At 43.9% G+C, this 23,331-nt stretch overlaps 2 protein-coding genes and 1 pseudogene across 2 annotated transcripts; 2 read left to right on the forward strand and 1 right to left on the reverse strand.

The window, feature by feature from the left end:
* The first annotated feature begins 433 nt into the window (after positions 1 to 433).
* LOC141082400 (oocyte zinc finger protein XlCOF7.2-like) lies at positions 434 to 909 on the forward strand. The gene is made up of 3 exons (XM_073566340.1): positions 434 to 451; positions 507 to 686; positions 769 to 909. The coding sequence occupies exons 1-3, from the start codon at positions 434 to 436 to the stop codon at positions 907 to 909; spliced, it is 339 nt and encodes a 112-aa protein (XP_073422441.1).
* A 34-nt stretch (positions 910 to 943) lies between these two features.
* LOC141082401 (uncharacterized) lies at positions 944 to 8,735 on the forward strand. The gene is made up of 3 exons (XM_073566342.1): positions 944 to 958; positions 1,272 to 1,362; positions 7,748 to 8,735. Exons 1-3 carry the CDS (start codon positions 944 to 946, stop codon positions 8,680 to 8,682), a joined length of 1,041 nt encoding a protein of 346 aa, XP_073422443.1. The 3' UTR covers positions 8,683 to 8,735.
* Positions 8,736 to 21,012: 12,277 nt separating this feature from the next.
* Positions 21,013 to 21,558, reverse strand: LOC141082402 (uncharacterized; annotated as a pseudogene).
* Positions 21,559 to 23,331: the final 1,773 nt, after the last annotated feature.

A 23,331-nucleotide genomic window follows, 5' to 3' on the forward strand; every position in this document is an offset into this window, starting at 1 on the left:
GGTGACGTTGATGAGTCTATGAGGAACGTGTTCAGCTGCCGACTCTGAGGAGGAAACTGCTTGTTGTCTGTGGCCTAAATATATAGGTTTTATTAGTAGATGTCAGGGAAGAAAACTAAACCCTGTAAGATAATAAATCTCCTCATATGTTTCCCTTATTATCTCCAGTAAGTGTATTATTACACAGGATTCTTATGATGTTACATCGGATCATCTTCTTCTCATTCAGGTCTCTACAATATCGGATCCTCTCAGTGAAGATCTTCTACAGAAGAGAATATTCCTGATTTACCCATCAAGGATGGATATGGACAGAGACAAGATGGCGGAGAGGATGTTACACCTCACCCTAGAGATCCTCTTCCGTCTCACTGGAGAGGTGAGAGATTCTGATGACGTCACATTCCATCATTCTTATCTATGGGAATAACAGATGGACAGAACTGGAGAGGTGAGGACTCTGGAAATGTCTGTAGTGAGATTTATTAATGTGTCTCCATAACCAGGATTACACAGTGGTGAAGAAGACCTCTAGTGATCGCTGTCAGGACCCTGTGTCTGAGGGATGGGGAAGACCCCTGAGCCCAATCACGGGGCCTCCACCTCACCCCCTGATCCATGAGGACATCAATGACCAGAAGATCCTAGACCTCATCTACAAGATGACTGAGCTGCTGACTGGAGAGGTGACACTGCTGGGAATGCTGGGACATTATACAGTAACGCTATGAAGGGATCGGGGGATGACGGTATCATTGTATGTGTCAGGTTCCTATAAGGTGTCAGGATGTCGCTGTCTATTTCTCCATGGAGGAGTGGGAGTATTTAGAAGGACACAGAGATCAGTACAAGAACGTCATAATGGAGGTTCCCCAGCCCCTCACATCACCAGGTAATAGACAGGACTAAATACACACGGCCTATAATTATCTGTATGTAGAGAATGAATTCAGTCCCTGTATGTGTTTCCTCCAGATCTATCCAGTAAGATGACAACACCAGAGAGATGTCCCCGTCCTCTTCTTCCACAGGACTGTAACCAAGAAGATCCCAGTGCTCCTCAGGATCATCAGGTAGATGGAGAGAAGGTGTCAGGAGATCTCCCCTGTGATGTGTAGACGGCTGTGAAGGTCTTGTGCTCAGTCTTGTTTTATCCACCAGTATTATATTTTTTATACTTGTGTGATGAGAACGGTGGAGATGGTAGGATTAGAGCTGATCATAGATGGGACTTCTCCATCTGTCGGTGACTTTTACAATATTTTTTTCAGGGTGAAGATCTGACCCATATTAATACTACAGAGACATATGTGAGAGAAGATGAGTGGTGTAAAGAGGAGATTCCCACATATGACTACCCAGGTGAGTAGTAACCACTGAATGCAGAGAAGTCACAGATTCCTCTCAGTCACCGGCTGTGGCTGCTTTATCGGTGGTGTAGTCCGGCCATATTACCATGATCACCATTTTCCCTCTAGACCACAACATTCTCCTCCACCCAAAACTCTTCAAATTTCTTTGGGCATTGAAAGCCCTTTTCTATAGAACTTACAACCTGGAGGATCCACCTACCCCCTGGGATTAGTGTGAGGGTGATCCCTTAAAGCGAGATCTATATGATTGCTTGTACCTGACCCAATATAGGCCAAGTGCGCGCTTAAAGGGTCACACTGAACGCAAAGTTAGGCCGGGATCACACTACTGTTGTGATGCAAGAAACTTGCACGAGTCTCTCGCATCAACACCCGTCACTGCTGCCGCTCATCGAGACTGGAGCTGCGGCTGCATAGAAATCCTAAAGTTTATTCTCCAGACAAAGAGACAGGAATTAGACAGGTAATGGCCAGAGCCTTCTAAACTATAAAGCCAAATGACAGCGTACGTAGAATGTGCTGACAAGATAGAAAATCACTTGAAGAAAAATATTATGCTGGGCCTGTAAGAGAAAGCGGAGGGTAATGATGCTGTTGGCTTCCTAGATCCCTGAGATCTTATCGGATGAATCTTCTCTCCCTTCTGTGCTGCTGAATGTCTCATGGTTCCTAGGGATGAGCGAGTATACTCGTTAGGATTTGGTACTCGCGGTACTCGAATCCTGGCGAGTATTTCACAACTCTCCTCTCTAAGCTGTGCGTGGCTGATGGCTGTAATATACATTTATTCCCGCCTGCAGGAGATGTGTTGGCTCCAGCCCTGGTGTCATGGAGTCACTCCACATCATAAATTACATTGTTTCTGATCCTAAGGAATTCAGATTACTGCACAATCTCTCCTGAAATGGGGAGCAATATTATTTTCTCTAATCTTCTGCTCAGGATTCATAGTAGCTCCAATGCTCCACCATAAATGAGGGCTACTCTGGTTTACTGTTGTGTAATCTGTATTTGTAGTTTTCAGTAATGAGATTCTCGTGCTCTGAGGCATGGCTGTGGGCGGGGCTTTATGTGTTGCGCTGATTACATATTCATCTGTATTGGCTTATGACAGGTCGCTGACCCCTCACTGACCTGCCCCCCATTATTACATAATGCATATAATAGCATTGATATTATTGTTGATAATGCCTATAATATTGTGGCTATTGTGAGGCTTAGAAAAAAAATTACATCCAGCAAAATGACACCAGCGGCGCCTGTCCAGTAGCCTCTGTCTCTTACTTATAGATGCTACTGCGCAGGCGCCGCCATCACCGGTGACATTTTGCTGGTTGGCACTATCTTCTCTGCTTTCCATATCCCAAGGATTGCCTTGCTCATCGCCCTATAACACCCTCACATGGAATCTGGACTTACACAGGGACCCCTAGGCTTGGACCATGGTGTTACCTGCTATTCTGTGGTGTTAGATGGTAAGAAGAATAGTCAGGTAGCTGGGTCAGAACCAGAAGAACAGAATACAGAATCAGAAGACACAAGAGTAGTCAGTAAACGGACCACGGTCACAGCAGGAAACAAATACACAAGCCGCAAGCTGAGCACAGAGGACTGAACCAGAGGAGAACAACACTGTATCTGGCAGATTCCGGCCATGTGCTTTGCGCTTTAGTAGGGTGTGGTACTTTCCAATTGGTTGAAGTAGGGAGCAGATTACTCCAGCTGGACAGCAGCAACAGATCCCAGATGAGATTGGACACACCATGTGCAGAAGCCCTAATATAACTAAATGACAGAAAACCAGAATAGTAGAAATCCCCATAAAGTGATTCCATGTTATTAATTAATTCACTGAGGGTTATAATCTATACACACGGGGTCAAAATTGTTGCTACCCCTCGTTTAATGACAGAAAAACCCACAATGGTCACAGAAATAACTTGAATCTGACAAAAGTAATAATAAATAATAAATCTGTGAAAATGAACAATGAAAGTCAGACATTGCTTTCCAACCATGCTTCCACAGAATTAAAAAATAAATAAAACTCATGAAATAGGCCTGGACAGAAATGATGGAACCCCTGAAAATAATGTAACAAAAGGGACATGTTAAATCGCGATGTGTCCACTAATTATCATCACAGGTGTCTACAATCCTGGAATCAGTGAGTGGCCTGTATAGAGGCTACAGATACTCACTGTACTGTTTGGTGACATAGTATGAATCACACTCAACAAGGACCAGAGGAAGCGAAGAAGAGAGATGTCCCAGGAGATTAGAAAGAAAATTATAGACAAACATGTTACAGGTAAAAGTTATAAGACCATCTCCAAGCAGCTTGATGTTCCTGTGACTACAGTTGCACATATTATTCAGGAATGTAAGATCCATAAGACTGTAGCCAACCTCCCTGGACGTGGCCACAGGAGGAAAATTCATGGCAAATCAAAGAGATGGATAATACGAATGGTAACAAAAGAGCCCAGAAAAACTTCTAAACAAAAGGTGAACTTCAAGCTCAAGGAACATCAGTGTCAGATCCCACCATCACAAAAATTTTCCTTTAGACCTAATTTTTTTTTACTTTCGCAAGGGTAATAGGAGAAAATGGACTATACATTTTGTTTTGCAATTTCTCCTGAGCATGCCGATACCCTATATGTGGGGGAAATCTACTGTTTGGGCACACAGCAGGGTTCGGAAGGGAAGGAGCGCCATTTGACTTTTTGAATGTAAAATATGCTGGAATAATTAGCGGTTGCCATGTCACGTTTCGAGAGCCCCTCATCTGCCTAAACAGTGTAAACCACCAACAAGTGACACCATTTTGGAAACTAGACCCCTTAGGGAACTTATCCAGATGTGTATTGAGCACCTTGAACCCACAGATGTTTCACAGAAGTTTATAATGTAGAGCCGTGGAAATAAAAAAAAATACAATTTTTCACAAATCTTTTTAGCTCCATATTTTGCATTTTCATAAGGGTAACAGGAGAGATTGCTCCATGCAATTTCTCCTGAGCTCGCCGATACCCCATATGTGGGAGAATACTACTGTTTGGGCGCATGGCAGAGCTTAGAGGGGAAGGAGCGCCATATTGGAGAGCAGATTTTGCTGGAATTGTTTGTGGCTGACATGTCACATTGTCAGAGACACTGACGTGTCTAAACAGTGGAAATCCGACCCCATTTTGGAAACTAAACCCCTCCCCAAGGAACTTATCTAGACATGAGGTGGGCACTTTGAACCCCCAAGTGCTTCACAGAAGCTAATTACATAGAGCCGTGAAAATAAAAAAACATTTTTTCCACAAAAAAATGAACTTTTCGCCCTCAATTGTTTTTTCCAACGGCTAACAGGAGAAATTGGACCCCAAAAGTTGTTTTGCAATTTGTCCTGAGTATTCTGACACCCCATATGTGGGGGTAATCGACTGTTTGGGCGCATGGCAGAGCTCCAAAGGGAAGGAGTGTCGTATTGGAGAGCAGATTTTGCTGGAATTGTTTGTGGGTGACATGTCACGTTGTCAGAGCCCCTGAGGTGCTAGAACTGCATGAGCTCCAAAAGTGACTGCATTTTACCAAATACTTCCCTGAATGAATTCTTCCAGTGGTGCAGTGAGCATACTGACACCACAGCTGTTGCATAGAAAATTATACCATTAGGCAGTGAAGAAGAAATAATTACATTTTTACCACTAAAATGTTGTTTTATCCCCAGATTTTACATTTACATTGGAAAATAGGTAGATAGGTAAATGGTCCCTACACCCATAGATGAATTCTCAGAGGGGTGTCATTTCCAAAATGGGGTCACTTCAGGGGGGGATTCTGCTGTTGTGGCACTTTGGAGAGCCGCTAAGTGCCAGAACTACAGAATCCCCCCTGAAGTGACCCCATTTTGGAAATGACACCCCTCTGGGAATTCATCTATGGGTATAGTGACCATTTTCACTGCATGGATGATTTCCAATATATTGTGTCCAGCTTGTGTCTCTGGAGACCTCCCCCCACCTACCCCCGGAAATTGTTAAGTCAGCTCTACTCAAATGTGTCTGTCACTAAATAAACCAAATGCTTGAATGTCAAAACAGTTCAAAAACGTGGTTCTGTATGGAAGATTGTAAAGCCGTCATGGAGGCATAAGGCTGGCAGTGATGGGCATTGTGGGTAATAATAGCGGGGATCATGCCTCATTCCTCTCTAGGAACATACACGACATCTTCTCTGGGGGTTCTTTCTTGTTTCAGTTACTGGGATGAGTGCAATAAAATGTCGCTCAGTGAGTCTTCTAACATCTTCACATTATAAAGGATTGGCGGGGACAACATTGTCAAAAACAAGATTTTCAGTGACCTTTTCCTGATAATCAAGGAAAGTATCTGCATTTCCGGCTTTTTTGTATAACACAAAAGAATTATATGTGGCCACCTGAAACAAATAAATGACTAACTTTTTATACCAGATATATGATTTTCTTGATACCTGGTATGGCTGTAGAACCTGATCTGCAAGGTCAACCCCCCCATATATTTGTTGTAGTCAATGACTAAAAACAGGTTTTGGAGTAGTGGATCCCTGTTGGTCTGCAGTGGCCCTTGTGGCATCTGGGTGGATTGAGCTCAGGATAAAAATATCTTTTTTATCCTTATACTTAAGGACAAGCAGCTCTCCATTGCGTAAAGCCCCTGACTGCCCCTTTCAGAACTTTTTGCTGACCAATGATTCTGGAAACCCCTGATGTTTTTTTCGAATGGTCCCAGAAGCCCCTATGTTATGTTCAACCAGACTTTTAAATAGAGGTATGCTGGTGTAGTAGTTGTCAACATACAGATTGCAGCCTTTTTGTAAAAATGGAGTTATCGGCTCCCAAACGATTTTTCCAGATGTCCCCAGATAAGTAGGGCATCCTGGTGGGATTAGTTGGCTATCTTTCCCCTCATAAATGTGTAAAGCTGATGTGTATCTGATTGAACGCTCGCACATTTTATAGAGCTTTATTCCGAACCTTGCCCTCTTAGAAGGAATAAATGGCTTGAGGTGCAGTCTTCCTTTGAATTTTACAAGGGACTCATCAATGGAAATGTTTTCTGTTGGGGTGTAAAGCTTTAAGAACTTTTCTGTCAAGTCTTCGATGATGGGTCTGATTTTGAATAGTCTGTCATGTTCTGGGACATTTCTGGGCAGGCATCGACTATTGTCGTTAAAATGCCAAAATCTCATGAGCATCTCATAACAGGTGCTAGGAAGAACGGCAGAAATCATAGCGGTGGCTTGAACAGGCGGTTGGACCAATAAGACCAAATGCTCATTTTTTTTAACAAGCCTCATAATGAATGTAAGTCCTAAAAATGTTTTCATTTCTAGGACATTAGTTGGTGTCCATAAATTTGACCTAGCATAATAGGATCGTGGATTCTGGCTGATGAATTGGGACGCATATAAATTTGTAGGACAATATGCTCTAGCAAGCTATCTGTCAGAAACAAATTAAAAAAATTAATTGGTGCAAAATTTTCCTCCTCCACATTTATACCAGGAATGGCATTAAAATTAGGGATGAATGGAGTAGTCGAATCCGAAGCCTCCCATCTGGGAAATGCTACATCAAGAGGCAAAGCCCCTTGGACATTGGTGTGCGCCAATTCTCGAGCACTAGGGACAGCGCTAGTACTGGGCATTGTTCCCTGAGTTGGAGACATTTCTCCAGAAGCGCTATTTGTCCTTCTTGTTGTACTGGTCCTTGTGTGTGAGGATGGACCAGAATCACTGCTCATTTCTGAGCTATCACTGTCGCTGCTACTAAAGCCCTCGAAATCCTCATCGCCATCTGACACTGCACTTTCTTCACTGTCAGAACATAAAAGTGCATAAGCCTCCTCTGTACTATAAAACTTAAGGGCCATTTTATTCGTTTTTTTTTTTTTTTTCGGAAAAAGAAAACTCTGACGTGACTGACGGGACCCAATTATTGGGGAGACAATTGAGAAAAGCCTAATTCTTTAGCCTAACACTAACCCTAACTATAGCATTAACTGTAACCTGCCTTATCTGTTTTTCCATTGACAGATGATGGACCTGAGTGGGGACTTGTTTTTTGTGAGATGAGAATTGGTATTATTTTCGCCTACATAACATTGATTGGTTTCTTTTTATTCGATATTTGGGAGGCAGAATGAACAAACAGTTGAACACCGCACACTACTGGCTCATCCAACAAGGTTTTCTATTAGACTGTGAACTGTCATTGTTTTGGTAAATAAAGTTTTTTACATAGTTTGCCATTTTTATGGACAGTTTAAGTAGAAATGTTCAAAAATATAAAACTCAAGGATATTTTATTAATAAATAATTGTTTTTTATCTTAGCAGATGACCGTACCAGGAGATCAGAGGGACAGCTGACATCTTCAATTTTTAAATCTGATGATCTTGAGATCCTACAAGATACAACAGAAGTGATTGCTATTACTCCAGATATACCATCATCCATTCACAGCAAAGATCTGTCATCTGATTATATGAAACAGGTCCCACCTTCTGATTCATTACTGACTACTAAGGAAAATCAAAGTCACAAAAGAGGCATTATAAAACAAACTGCTCCTAAAGCAAAGAAGTCATTTTCCTGTTCAGAATGTGGGAAATGTTTTAAACAGAAATGGAATCTTGATATACACCAAAGAACTCACACAGGAGTGAAGCCTTTTTCCTGTTCAGAATGTGGGAAATGTTTTAACCAGAAAGGGAATCTTGATATACACCAAAGAACTCACACAGGAAAGAAGTCATTTTCATGTTCAGAATGTGGGAAATGTTTTAACAAGAAATCACATTTTGTAACACACCAGAGAACTCACACAGGAGAGAAGCCTTTTTCCTGTTCAGAATGTGGGAAATGTTTTAACCAGAAAGGGTGTCTTAATGAACATCATAGAACTCACACAGGGGAGAAGCCTTTTTCATGTTCAGAATGTGGCAAATGTTTTACTCAGAATTCACATCTTGTTAGACATGAGAGAATTCACCCAGGAGAGAGGCCATATTCATGTTCAAAATGTGGGAAATGTTTTAAATGGAAAATAGATCTTGATCACCATCAAATAACCCACACAGGGAAGCTTTTTTCCTGTTCAGAATGTGGGAAATGTTTTAACCATAAAGGGAATTTTGTTACTCACCAAAGAACGCACACAGGGGAGAAGCCTTTTTCATGTTCAGAATGTGGGAAATGTTTTAACCGGAAAGCGCTTCTTGTTAGACATCAGAGCAGTCACACAGGGGAGAAGCCGTTTTCATTTTCTTAATGTGGGAAATATTTTACTTGGAAATCAACTGTTAATAAACATCAGAGATGTCACATAGTGGGAAGCCTTTTTATGTTCATAGTGTTGGAATAGTTTTAACCAAAACTGAATCTTTTTAAATGGGTTGTCTCTTGTCATTCCTCATGTTTGCTGACAAAAAGATAAAACTAAACTTTATTAATTCCAAATGTAAAACTATACCCATAATTCACCCCTTGAAGGTTAGTCAATAGGTGACTAATAGAAAAAACATGTGCCCCACAGTTCAGTATATAGTGTGAGGTGACGTATAGACAGTCACTGTCCAAGCCTCTTATTTCTGCAGGCTTCATCGTCCTCACCAAAGGCGTCTTCAGGAGACTATATAATATTGACCTATATTCAAGCGAGACTAGACAAATAAACCTAAAATCATGTATCATGTTATCCGAAACAGTCAGAAAACCAGCCACATATTGGCAGATCCCAGACCTCAGACTATATACTGTGTAAGTTTATAAGCCCCTCCAGTGTCAGGAATAGATAGTATGTGACAATACAGTATAATTCTTGTGTTTTTCTCCTATAGGGACTGCCCTAGTTTGGTAATGTAACTGCTGTTAATTAGTAGTGCAGACAAATTGTCCTAGACTAAACTCAGTCTTCAGACGGCCCAATATGTACCACTCAGGGAAAACTTACCTGCTCCAAAGATCATTAGCAGCTTCTAACTAATGGCCATGCTGCGGTCTGTCAGGGAATGAGTGCAATATCGGTATAAAGACTAGGGATATGTGCAGTCATAATGTCTGGGAGATCTGTGCCATTAATTAGTATGAATATGGAAATTATCTCTGAAAGGTAAGTGTTCCCTGAGCGGTATATACGGTATTATCACATACTATCTATTCCTGACACTGGAGTGGCTTATAAACTTACACAGTATATAGTCTGAGGTCTGGGATCTGCCAATATGTGGCTAGTTTTCTGACTGTTTCGGATAACATGATTCATGATTTTAGGGTTTTCTTCGTCTAGTCCCGCTTGAATATAGACAAACTAATCAAGGATACTAGATGTGGTACCGAGGACCAAAGACGGGGTACTCAGAAGGAAGCTAAGAAAAAGGAAGGAAAACTTCTTTCCTGCATGCTGACCAACGCAAGAAGCCTGACCAATAAGATTGAAGATCGGGAGTTGGTAATGTATGAGGAAAAATACGACATAGTAGGAATAACTGAGACATGGTTAGACGACAGCTATGACTGGGCGGCTAACTTGCAAGGATATGATTTGTTTAGGAGGGATCGTAAAAAAAGGAAAGGGGGCGGAGTCTGTCTATATATAAAGTCCACTTTAAAGCCCACACTAAGAGAAGATATACAAGAGGGAAATGAAGAGGTGGAGTCTCTATGGGTGGAGATACAAGGAGAGAAAAGTTATAAAATCCTCATAGGGGTTTGTTATAAGCCACCAAATATAACAGAAACCACTGAAAATGTATTATTGAAACAAAGAGACAAAGCAGCAAATCCCAATGAGGTGATTATTATGGGAGACTTCAACTACCCCGACATAGACTGGGAAACGGAAACCTGCGGATCTCAGAGAGGAAACCAATTTCTGTCAGTGACCAAGGATAATTATCTGTCCCCACTTGTGCAGGGCCCAACTAGAGGGACGGCCCTTCTGGACTAAATGTTAAGCCACAGGCCAGATAGAATAACAGAAGTCCGAGTCGATGGCACAGAGGGAACAGTGACCACAATATAATACAAGTCCACTTGTCCTTCAGTAAGGAGCCCTGGAAGGGGGTTACCAAAACGCTGAATTTCAGGAAAGCAAAGTTTGATCAGCTTAGATAGGACCTTCGCCGAATTGATTGGGGCAATGTCCTCAAAAATAGGAGCACAGAAAATAAATGGGAAATATTTAAATCAGTCTTACACACCCACTGCGAGCTAGCCATACCGTACAGAAATAAAAGGGCTAGGAACAGGAGAACACCAATGTGGCTAAATAAGGATGTAAAAAGAGCAATAACTAACAAGAACAAGGCATTTAGGAAGCTAAAACAAGAAGGCAATGAAGAAGCATTAAAAAGTTATAGAGAAAAAAATAAAATGTGCAAAAAACAAATACATTTAGCAAAAGTGGAAACTGAGAGACTCATTGCTAAGGAAAGTAAAACAAACCCCAAACTATTCTTTAATTATATAAACAGTAAAAAGATTAAAATTGATGGTGTCGGCCCTTTAAAGAACAATGAGGGTGAAATCATAGAGAGCGATATGGGAAAAGCAAATGTTTTAACCCCTTAACCCCCAAAGGTGGTTTGTACGTTCATGCCCGGGCCAATTTTTACAATTCTGACCACTGTCCCTTTATGAGGTAATAACTCTGAAACGCTTCCATGGATCCCGGTGATTCTGACATTGTTTTCTCGTGACATATTGTACTTCATGCTAGTGTTAAAATTTCATTCATATAACTTGCGTTTATTTGTGAAAAAAATGGAAATTTGGCGAAAATTTTGAAAATTTCGCAATTTTCCAACTTTGAATTTTTATGCCCTTAAATCACAGAGATATGTCACACAAAAAACTTAATAAGTAACATTTCCCACATGTTTACATCAGCACAATTTTGGAACCAAATTTTTTTTTGTTAGGAAGTTATAAGGGTTAAAAGTTGACCAGCGATTTCTTATTTTTACACCATTTTATTTTTACGGACCACATCACATTTGAAGTCACTTTGAGGGGTCTATATGATAGAAAATACCCAAAAGTGACACCATATCTAAAGGGCTGTCACATTGTAGAAGGATCAACTTTATTCTCATTTGCACAAGGAAAGACTAGAAGCAATGGGATGAAACTGAAGCGGAGGAGACACAGATTAGATATTAGAAAAAACTTTTTGACAGTTAGAGTGATCAATGAGTGGAACAGGCTGCCACGAGAAGTGGTGAGTTCTCCTTCAATGGAAGTCTTCAAACAGAGGCTGGACAGACATCTGACTGGGATGATTTAGCGAATCCTGCTTTGAGCAGGGGGTTGGACCAGATGGCCCAGGAGGTCCCTTCCAACTCTACGATTCTATGATTCCATTCTAAAAACTGCACCCATTAAGGTGCTCAAAACCACATTCAATAAGTTTATTAACCCTTCAGGTGCTTCACAGGAACTTTTTGAATATTTAAAAAAAATGAACATTTAACTTTTTCACAAAAAAAACCTTCAGGTTCAATTTTTTTTATTTTACCAAGTGTGAAAGGAGAAATTAGACTGCAAAAGTTATTGTGCTATTTGTCCTGAGTACGCTGATACCTGATATGTGGGGGGAACCACTGTTTCGACTCATGGCAGAGCTCAGAAGGGAAGAAGTGCCGTTTGACTATTTCAATGCAAAATTGGCTGGAATTCAGATTGGACGCCATGTCACGTTTGGAGAGCCCCTGATGTACCTAAACAGTGGAAACCCCCTACAAGTGACCTCATTTTGGAAACTAGACCCCCCAAGGAACTTGTGGCCAAAAGTATTGACACCCCTGCAATTCTGTCAGATAATACTCCGTTTCTTCCTAAAAATGATTGCAAACACAAATTCTTTGGTATTATTATCTTCATTTAATTTGTCTTAAATGAAAAAACACAAAAAGAATTGTCCTAAAGCCAAATTGGATATAATTCCACACCAAACATAAAAAAGAGGGTGGACAAAAGTATTGGCACTGTTTGAAAAATCATGTGATGCTTCTCTAATTTGTGTAATTAACAGCACCTGTAACTTACCTGTGGCACCTAACAGGTGTTGGCAATAACTAAATCACACTTGCAGCCAGTTGGCATGGATTAAAGTTGACTCAATATCTGTCCTGTGTCCTTGTGTGTACCACATTGAGCATGGAGAAAAAAAAGACCAAAGAACTGTCTGAGGACTTGAGAAACCAAATTGTGAGGAAGCATGAGCAATCTCAAGGCTACAAGTCCATCTCCAAAGACCTGAATGTTCCTGTGTCTACCGTGCACAGTGTCATCAAGAAGTTTAAAGCCCATGGCACTGTGGCTAACCTCCCTAGATGTGGACGGAAAAGAAAAATTGACAAGAGATTTCAACGCAAGATTGTGCGGATGTTGGATAAAGAACCTCGACTAACATCCAAACAAGTTCAAGCTGCCCTGCAGTCCGAGGGTACAACAGTGTCAACCCGTACTATCCATCGGTGTCTGAATGAAAAGTTACTGTATGGTAGGAGACCCAGGAAGACCCCACTTCTTACCCCGAGACATAAAAAAGCCAGGCTGGAGTTTGCAAAAACTTACCTGAAAAAGCCTAAAACGTTTTGGAAGAATGTTCTCTGGTCAGATGAGTCAAAAGTAGAGCTTTTTGGGCAAAGGCATCAACATAGACTTTACAGGAGAAAAAAAAGGCATTCAAAGAAAAGAACACGGTCCCTACAGTCAAACATGGCAGAGGTTCCCTGATGCTTTGGGGTTGCTTTGCTGCCTCTGGCACTGGACTGCTTGACCGTGTGCATGGCATTATGAAGTCAGAAGACTACCAACAAATTTTGCAGCATAATGTAGGGCCCAGTGTGAGAAAGCTGGGTCTCCCTCAGAGGTCATGGGTCTTCCAGCAGGACAATGACCCAAAACACACTTCAAAAAGCACTAGAAAATGGTTTGAGAGAAAGCACTGGAGACTTCTAAGGTGGCCAGCAATGAGTCCAGACCTGAATCCCATAGAACACCTGTGGAGAGATCTAAAAATGGCAGTTTGGAGAAGGCACCCTTCAAATATCAGGGACCTGGAGTAGTTTGCCAAAGAAGAATGGTCTAAAATTCCAGCAGAGCATTGTAAGAAACTCATTGATGGTTACCAGAAGCGGTTGGTCGCAGTTATTTTGGCTAAAGGTTGTGCAACCAAGTATTAGGCTGAGGGTGCCAATACTTTTGTCTGGCCCATTTTTGGAGTTTTGTGTGAAATGATCAATGTTTTGCTTTTTGCTTCATTCTCTTTTGTGTTTTTTCATTTAAGACAAATTAAATGAAGATAATACCAAAGAATTTGTGTTTGCAATCATTTTCAGGAAGAAACTGAGTATTATCTGACAGAATTGCAGGGGTGTCAATATTTTTGGCCACAACTGTAGATGTGTGGTGAGAACTTTGAACCCCCATGGGCTTCACAGAAGTTTATAACGTACAGTCGTACAATTAAAAAATGAAATTTTTTCCTCAAAAATGATCTTTTCACCCTCAATTCTTATTTTTCCAACCATCATCCACAGAGCCAGAGGGGATTTAGCAGAGTAGTTTGGGGGACATGTAGGACTTGTTATTTATCACTTTTTATTCTGCTGTTTGTGAGGTAGGATGTACAAAAAGACGGTAATTCTGCTAATGTTTTCTATTATGTGATTGTACGGCACCTTCACACGACCTGTCATGTTTTTCACAGATGCCACGTGTCCCCTATTTGACCTATGGTGCTGCTCTCATGTCCATGTTTTCCCAGCAGCACAGATGACAAAGGGCCAATACAAGTCTATGAGTCCGTGTAAACGTGCCGTCTGTGTGCTGTACATGTGTCGTCCGTGTGCTGTACATGTGCCGTACGTGTGCTGTACATGAGCCGTCCGTGTGCTGTAGATGTGCCATTCGTGTTTAACACGGAAATTATATGAGAAGCTTTGTAATTCCATTATCCATATGGATGACCAAGATCAGAGTCTCATTATCCCTAGTAGAGAAGCTCCAGAGACAAAGACCCCGTCTGGTCCTAACACGCTGGGGGCCCGGAGTATCCAGCCACGGGGCCCGGATTCTCTCATTTGTGGCCCCAGCATTTCTTGTAGAATAAATCCCTTTCTCACACAGTCCTGTAGTAATGACTTTGTTCTCAAGTTTTGTAGGAGGGTTCGTCTGACTCCATCTTATGTTATCGGTATAAGTGCGAGAGACCAACGACCGCAGTTTTACCGTGTGTGTCCGGGTTCAGTTCTACAGTGTGAGAGATGCAGGGTCTGTGACCGAAGCTGGGGATATACAGGTGTAAACAGTGTACACTGTGGGGTCTGCTACCGAAGCTGGGGGTATACGGGTGTATACAGCGTACACAGGTGTCTGCGTCCAAAGCTGGGGGTATACAGGTGTATACAGCATACACAGAGGGGTCTATGACCGAAGCTGGGGGTTTACAGGTGTATACAGTGTACACCGGGGTTTGCAACCAAAGCTAGGGGTCTACATGTGTATACAGTGTACACAGGAGTCTGCGACTGAAGCTGGGGATATACGGGTGTGTACAGCCTACACACAGGGGTCTGTGACCGAAGCTGGGGGTATATGGGTGTATACAGTGTACACAGGGGTCTGCGACAGAAGCTGTGGGTATACGTGTGTATACAGTGTACACAGGGGTCTGCGACCGAAGCTGGGGGCATACAGATGTATACAGCATACACACAGGGGTCTGCAACCAAACCTGGGGGTATATGGTTGTATACAGCATACTGTTATGATTGGGTCACCGAGGAGGAGAGCAAGCCCAAGCTAAGCCACAGAAAACCAGAGAAGTTGGTAACTAGACAGATTGCAGACCTCTGATCCTATCCACACAACTATCAGTAGCCGTGGAGGGTGCCTGCGATGATCCTAGACGCCTTGGCACAGCCGGAGAGCTAACTAAGCCTAAAGGAAGAAAGGGGAAATCTAAACTGCCCCGAAGTAGACCCCAAAGGAAGATAGCCCCCAAACATATTGTCAGTGAGACAAGATGAAAACGCAAACGTAGGCAGGAAAATAGACTGACCAAATGATGGGGCCCACACTAACTAGACAGGAGAGGAAAGGAAAGACACTGTCTGCAATCACGCAAAAAACCCTGCCAAAAAGTCCAACACGTCTGATGCAAAAAATACTGAAGTTGCATGACTTCACCCACTATATCAGCACTCTGGTATATTCTGAAAGCAGAGCAAAAAGAGGCCAATCTAATAAGGGATGAAAACAAACTGGCACAAGCAGTAACATATGGATGGAGATTCAGCACAGCCCCAGCCGGAGCTGGCTGACCCGCACAAAACTGAAATAGACAAAACCAGATCAAATGTGAACAGAATAGCAAAAGAACACTTAGCTGAACATGCAGGGACTGAGCTGGAAACTAAGACCTCAGGAGGCAGGAAAAAATCACCAGCAGGGATAGAGGGAGTTGGCTGTCTTAAATTCAGTCTGAAACCCCAGATCTCCAATCGTCGTCCTCATTATCAGGTGGCAAGCCTCTGTTAATCAGATCAGCTCCATTACCTCCAGTAACCACCAGAGGGAGCCCAGAAAGAGAACTCACAACCCCTCTGTCAATTTGACCAGCTCCACTATGTTCAGTAGTAACCAGAGGTAGGCCAGAAAGCGAATTCACAACAGCTTACACACAGGGGTCTGGAACCGAACCTGGGGGTATGCGGGTGTATACAGAGTACACAGAGGGGTCTGCAACTGAAGCTGGGGGAATACAGGTGTATACAGCATACACAGAAGGGTCTCCAACTGAAGCTGGGGATATACGGGTGTATACAGCGTACACAGGGGGGTCCTCAACCAAAGCTGGGGTATTTGGGTGTATACAGCATACACAGAGGGGTCTGTGACCAAAGCTTGGGGTATACGGGTGTATACAGCATACACAGATGGGTCTGTGACTGAAGATGGGGTATACAGAGTACACAGATGGGTCGGCACAAATGCGGCTCCGCTCCAAACACCCTGTACACAGGGCTCCGCTCCGTACACTTCGTACAGATGAGGCTCCGCTCTGTACATCTCACACACATGCGGCTCCGCACCGTACACCTCCTACACACGCGGCTCCGCTCCGTACACCTCGTACACACGGCTCCGCTCCATACACCTTGTACGCACGGCCCTGCTCCGCACACCTCATACACACGGTTCTGCTCCGTACACCTCGTACACAAGCGATTCTGCTCTGTACACCTCATACACACAGGGCTCCGCTCCGTATACCTCGTACACACGCAGCTCCGCTCTGTACACCTCGCACACACACTTCTCCACTCCGTACACCTCATACACACTGTTCTGCTCCGTACACCTCGTACACAAGCGATTCTGCTCTGTACACCTCGTAAACACAGGGCTCCACTCCGTACACCTCGTACACACACAGCTCCGCTCCGTACACCTCGTACACACAGGGCTCTGCTCCGTACACCTCGTACACACACTTCTCCACTCCGTACACCTCGTACACACACAGCTCTGCTCCGTACACCTCGTACAAACACGGCTCCGCTCCGTACACCTCGTACACACGCGGCTCCACTCCGTACACCTCGTACACATGCGGCTCTGCTCCGTACACGTGGCCCCACTCCGTACAGCTCGTACACGTGGCTCCGCTCTGTACACCTTGTACACACACGGCTCCGTTCCGTACACCTCATACACACACGGCTCCGCTCCGTACACCTCGTACACACACGGCTCCGCTCCGTACACCTCGTACACACACGGCTCCGCTCTGTACACCTTGTAAACACACGGCCCCGCTCTGTACACCCCGTACACACACGGCTCCGCTCCGTACACCTCGTACACATGCGGCTCTGCTCCGTACACATGTGGCCCCGCTCCGTACACCTCGTACACACACGGCTCCGCTCCGTACACCTTGTACACACACGGCTCCGCTCCGTACACCTTGTACACACGCGGCTCTGCTCCGTACACCTCGTACACACACGGCCCCGCTCCGTATACCCCGTACACACATGGCTCCGCTCCGTACACCTCACACACACGGCTCCGCTCCGTACACCTCGTACATACACGGCTCCGCTCCGTACACCTCGTACACACGCGCCTCTGCTACATCCACCCTATAAACCCCTCCTGACTCCACACAGAAACTTCCCCTCATCCAGCACCATGACAACCAGCACAGCAGAGTCCTGCACACACTGAGGCCCCTGATCATGTGACTCCTGACTCCTCCCCTCCTGTGACCTCATCACAGGTCCTGTGCGCACAGAGCAGCTGTAGAAATCTCCGGACTCGGGGGTCTCACCAGACTTCGCTCTTTTCTTGCAGGGGCCGCAGTGGATTTCATCCTGGATCCATAGAGCTGAATAGAGGAGCGATGTTCCTTCACTCTGATGGGAATTGATGGTGACGATTGTCCAACGTCCACGTTACCGAGGAAATCCCCCCAGGACTGCAGCCGGTAAAGACCCCGATATCCACAGGTGTCCCCTCTAATTGGGGGAAAGGGATAGAAAAGCCTCTTATCCCGAGGGGAAACCCTGTACATGGAGACATCGGCCTCAGATCTCTCCTGTCCTGTTCTTCCAGAAAAGCCTCAAACTTCTGTGTGTGACTCAGAGCTGAGATCTAACGTGAGAGAAGATTCCAGTGCGGGGAAGACGGGAAACCTTCATATAGACGGCCGGTGGGGATGGAGGCAGTGACCGACTCTGGCCACATCTGTCTCTAGAGCCGCAGTAGAAGATGAAGATGTCGTCCTCATCATGAAGGAGTTATTTCTCATGTCGCGTGTAATGAATATCTCCTGCAGTATTGCTAATGCCGATTCCAGTGTCGGTAATGAGAGGAGAATTAGCGTTATGGAAGATGAGTCTATGAGGAACGTGTTCAGCTGCCGACTCCGAGGAGGAAACTGCTTGTTGTCTGGGGCCTAAATATATAGGTTTTATTAGTAGATGTCAGGGGAGAAAACTAAACCCTGTAAGATAATAAATCTCCTCATATGTTTCCCTTATTATCTCCAGTAATTGTATTATTACACAGGATTCTTATGATGTTACATCGGATCATCTTCTCATTCAGGTCTCTACAATATTGGATCCTCTCAGTGAAGATCTTCTACAAAAGAGAGTTTTCCTAATTTACCCATCAAGGATGGATATGGACAGAGACAAGATGGCGGAGAGGATGTTACACCTCACCCTAGAGATCCTCTTCCGTCTCACTGGAGAGGTGAGAGATTCTGATGACGTCACATTACATCATTCTTATCTATGGGAATAACAGATGGACAGAACTGGAGAGGTGAGGACTCTGGAAATGTCTGTAGTGAGATTTATTAATGTGTCTCTCCATAACCAGGATTACACCGTGGTGAAGAAGACCTCTAGTGATCGCTGTCAGGACCCTGTGTCTGAGGGATGGGGAAGACCCCTGAGCCCAATCACGGGGCCTCCACCTCACCCCCTGATCCATGAGGACATGAATGACCAGAAGGTCTTAGAACTCATCCACAAGATGATTGAGCTGCTGACTGGAGAGGTGACACTGCTGGGAATGCTGGGACATTATACAGTAACGCTATGAAGAGATCGGGGGGATGATGGTATCATTGTATGTGTCAGGTTCCTATAAGGTGTCAGGATGTCGCTGTCTATTTCTCCATGGAGGAGTGGGAGTATTTAGAAGGACACAGAGATCTGTACAAGAATGTCATAATGGAGGTTCCCCAGCCCCTCACATCTCCAGGTAATAGGACTAAGACTGGGTTCACACGTAGCGGAACTCTCGCGGAAATTCCCGCGAAAATTTCGGAATTCCATTCCGCGGGAAAATTGCATTTTAAATTCTCGCGATTTTCCCACGGAAAAACTAGCATTTTGCAAGCGTAATTAGCTTGCAGAATTGCTAGCGTTATCCAAGTGATCTGGAGCATCGCTTGGAGAACTGATTGACAGGTTGGTCACACACATCAAACATAGAGTTTGACGAGTGTGACCAACTTTTTACTATTGAGGCCACCTATGCGGCATCAATAGTAAAAGATGGAATGTAAAAAATAGTAATAAAAAAAAAAATATTGTTATTCTCACCTTCCGATGTCCCGCGCAGCCTTCTCGCCTCTCTCCACGCTCCCGGTCCCAGTAATCCTTTGCGACAATTACCGCGATGACGTCTGTTCTCGTGGGATCGCGACGTCTCGCGGTCCTTTGCGATGACGTCACGCGAATGACCACGAGACTTCGCGATCCCGCGAGAACGGACATCATCGCTCGCAAAGGCTTACTGGGACCGGGAGCGTGGAGAGAGGCGGGAAGGCTGCGCGGGATGTCGGAAGGTGAGAATAACAATATTTTTTATTTTAAATTCTATTTTTTACAGTGATGTGGTGCCCAAAGCCCGAAGGACAGTCTCCTCTCCTCCGGACCGTGGGTACCATCCGCAAATGTTCATTTCGCATGGTGTGCACAGCCACATGCAGAAAGTAAGCAGAACAATGCATCCCTATGGGTGCGGGATCGCCGCGATTCCGCGAAATTAATGAGCATGCTGCGTTTTTTACCGTGAAGCGATTCCGCCGCGGTGAAAACCACAGCATTGCGGAATGCATGGGATGCTTATTTTTCGCGGCAAAATCGCGCGGTTAAAACCGCTGCGGAAACGCGAAAAAAAGCCACATGTGAACTCAGCCTAAATACACACGGCCTATAGTTATCTGTATGTAGAGAATGAATTCAGTCCCTGTATGTGTTTCCTCCAGATCTATCCAGTAAGAGGACAACACCAGAGAGATGTCCCCGTCCTCTTCTTCCACAGGACTGTAACCAAGAAGATCCCAATGTCCCTCAGGATCATCAGGTAGGTGGAGATAAGGTGTCAGGAGATCCCCCCCTATGATGTGTAGACGGCTGTGAAGGTCTTGTGCTCAGTCTTGTTTTATCTCACCATCCTGGTAGCTCTTCTCTGAACTTGATCTCGCTTTTCAATGCTTTTTTAAAATGTGGTGCCCAGAACTGGACACAGTGTTTCAGAAGAGATCTGACCAAGAAGGAGTAGACGAGAATAATTATTTGACGTGATTTAGACTCTATACTTCTCTAAATACGTCACAGAACTTATGTTGGCAGCGGATTACTCATGATTCTCTCCAAGAGTGTGACAACAGAACTTGTTTATTCGAGAACAATCAGGAACAATATATGATCAGCTTAATAGATCAGGAATAAATCATTTCTGTGTCTCTATCTATGCAGCATCTACAGAAGGTTGCTTCTCTCATACACAGACAGGAAAACAAGAAATACAATCACATGCTTTCCCTGTGTGAGCCTCTGGGAGGTTTTTTTTAACTTTTAAAACATCATACAAAACTGTCAACTAAACACTCATACACCCCACTCAACAACGACTTACCCTGTTAGTCCCATTGCGGTTCTGAAGTCCACAAACTTGGCTCTTGATAATGGCTTTGTCATACCATCAGCTATCATCTTGTCAGACTCGCAATAAACAAACTCGAGTAAACCACGTTCTACTAAGTCACGTAAGTGGTGATGTTTTACATCAATGTGCTTAGTCCTTGCACTAATCTTACTGCTGGCAAGGTAACTGTTGGTTGAGCTAATGGCTTGCCAAAATCTTCCAAAAGTTGTTTCAACCAAATTATTTCTTGACTTGCATAAGCAGCAGACATATATTCTGCTTCTGTAGAAGATAATGCGACTGGCACTTGTTTTCTGTTGGACCAAGAAATTAAATTTTCTCCTAATTAGAACAAGTAACCACTTGTTGATTTCCGATCGCTTGAATCTCCAGCCCAATCTGCATCCACATAACCTCTGAGAGTGAGATCTCCTGATGCAGAAATCCTAAGATTTAGCCTTAGAGTTTCTCAAAGAATTCTCCTAATTGCATTCCACTCTCTTTGGCGTGGCTTGCTTACACGACGACAGTCTGTGGTTGTGATATCCGAACGAGTTGCGGTTGCTATGTACAGAAGCGCCCCCACTGCTTGTCTTTAACTCTCATTGCTGGGTAGCAGATCTCCTTCTAACTTTAAGTAGGATGGATCCATTGGTGTTGACGCACCTTTGCTTTCTGACATTCCAAACTGGTTTAGGATTGCGGAAATTTTAGAACTTTGGTCAAGAAGAAAACTCCCATCTTCATCTCTATGGATTTGGATTCCCAAATAATACGTCATATTTCTAAGGTCCTTAGTCTCAAAAGTGCTGGTTGAGAATTTCTCCTAGCTTTGCAATTTCCTTTTCATCTTGATAAGACATGATTACATCGTCTACATATAGGAGAACATACATCCACTCCTTCGCCGCTACATTTTTCGTGTACAAGCATGGATCAGCTTGAGATCTCTTAAATCCTTCATCCCTCAAATCCTTGTTCATTTTCGAGTTCCAAGCTCTTGCCGACTGCTTAAGTCCATAGAGAGATTTTTGCATTTTACAAACAAGGTGCTCTTAAACATAATAACATAGTTAGCAAGGCCGAAAAAAGCCATGTGTCCATCCAGTTCAGCCTATATTCCGTCAGAATAAATCCCCAGATCTATGTCCTTCTACATCCAGCAGGTAAACAGAAAATACAGTCACATGCTCTTCCCGTGTGAGCCTCTGGGAGTTTTTTTTTAAAACTTTATAGACAGCATACAAATCTAGAAACAAAACACTCATTGACAGGAATGGAGTTGTTGCACTAAACATATTTCAACAACTTGTGTAATGAGAACGGTGGAGATGGTAGGATTAGAGCTGATCATAGATGGGACTTCTCCATCTGTCGGTGACTTTTACAATATTTGTTTCAGGGTGAAGATCTGACCCATATTAACACTACAGAGACATATGTGAGGGGTGATGAGTGGTGTAAAGAGGAGATTCCCACATATGACTACCCAGGTGAGTAGTAACCACTGAATGCAGAGAAGTCACAGATTCCTCTCAGTCACCGGCTGTGGCTGTTTTATCGGTGGTGTAGTCCGGCCGTATTACCATGGTCACCATTTTGCCTCTAGACCACAACATTCTCCTCCACCCAAAACTGTTCAAATGACTTTGGGCATTGAAAGCCCTTTTCTATAGAACTTAGAACCTGGAGGATCCATCCACCTCAAAATGCTGACCGTTACCTGCCCAGTTCTGTAACTATAAAGCCAAATGACAGCGTACGTAGAATGTGCTGACAAGATAGAAAATCACTTGAAGAAAAATATTATGATGGGCCTGTAAGAGAAAGCGGAGGGTAATGATGCTGTTGTCTTCCTAGAATCCCAAGATCTAATTTCAGAGCTGAAATCTCATCTCCCGAGATCTTGATACCGAGATCTCCATCTGCGCATGCGTCGCCCCCAGGCTGCCATGTTCACGGAGTCTTCCGCACAGGAGGAAACCACGGATATGCGGGGGGCTCTGGCCTTTCACAAAATGTCAGCAGAGCCCCCAGCAGCGGCGGACACACCAGGCAGCAGCAGCGGACACCCTGGGCAGCAGTGCCAGGCACTCCAGCAGCACCAAACTCTCTCAGTGGCGCACTACTCATCGGACACCCCCTCATCCCACCCTGTGGCCTGCAGCATCACCCCACTCCTGCCTCCTCCAGCAGCAACTATGGGACCCCACTTCACCACAGCAATAAGACGCATGGATTATAAGAAGCACCACCGTGTTATTAAAAATAATTTTTCCTATTTTTCTCCTCACAATTTGGGGTGTGTCTTATAATTCGGAGCGTCTTATAATCCAAAAAATACGGTAACATGTTTTTTTATTCTAGTTCTTTTTGTACAGGTTCATTTTGTATGGTAGTCTGATGATGGTGGGATCGGCCTGCCTCACTTATGTGAGTCTGCAACTACCTGGTA

This window comes from Dendrobates tinctorius, unplaced genomic scaffold, assembly GCF_039654945.1.
Source record: "Dendrobates tinctorius isolate UK_male_01 unplaced genomic scaffold, ASM3965494v1 ptg000017l, whole genome shotgun sequence".
NCBI lineage: Eukaryota > Metazoa > Chordata > Amphibia > Anura > Dendrobatidae > Dendrobates > Dendrobates tinctorius.

Bases quoted from the DNA above. Each gene is read 5' to 3' on its own strand.
- LOC141082400 (XM_073566340.1), top strand. The intron at 687-768 runs GTGACACTGCTG...TGTATGTGTCAG, and splicing joins CTGAGCTGCTGACTGGAGAG to GTTCCTATAAGGTGTCAGGA.
- LOC141082401 (XM_073566342.1), top strand. The intron at 1,363-7,747 runs GTGAGTAGTAAC...TTATCTTAGCAG, and splicing joins TCCCACATATGACTACCCAG to ATGACCGTACCAGGAGATCA.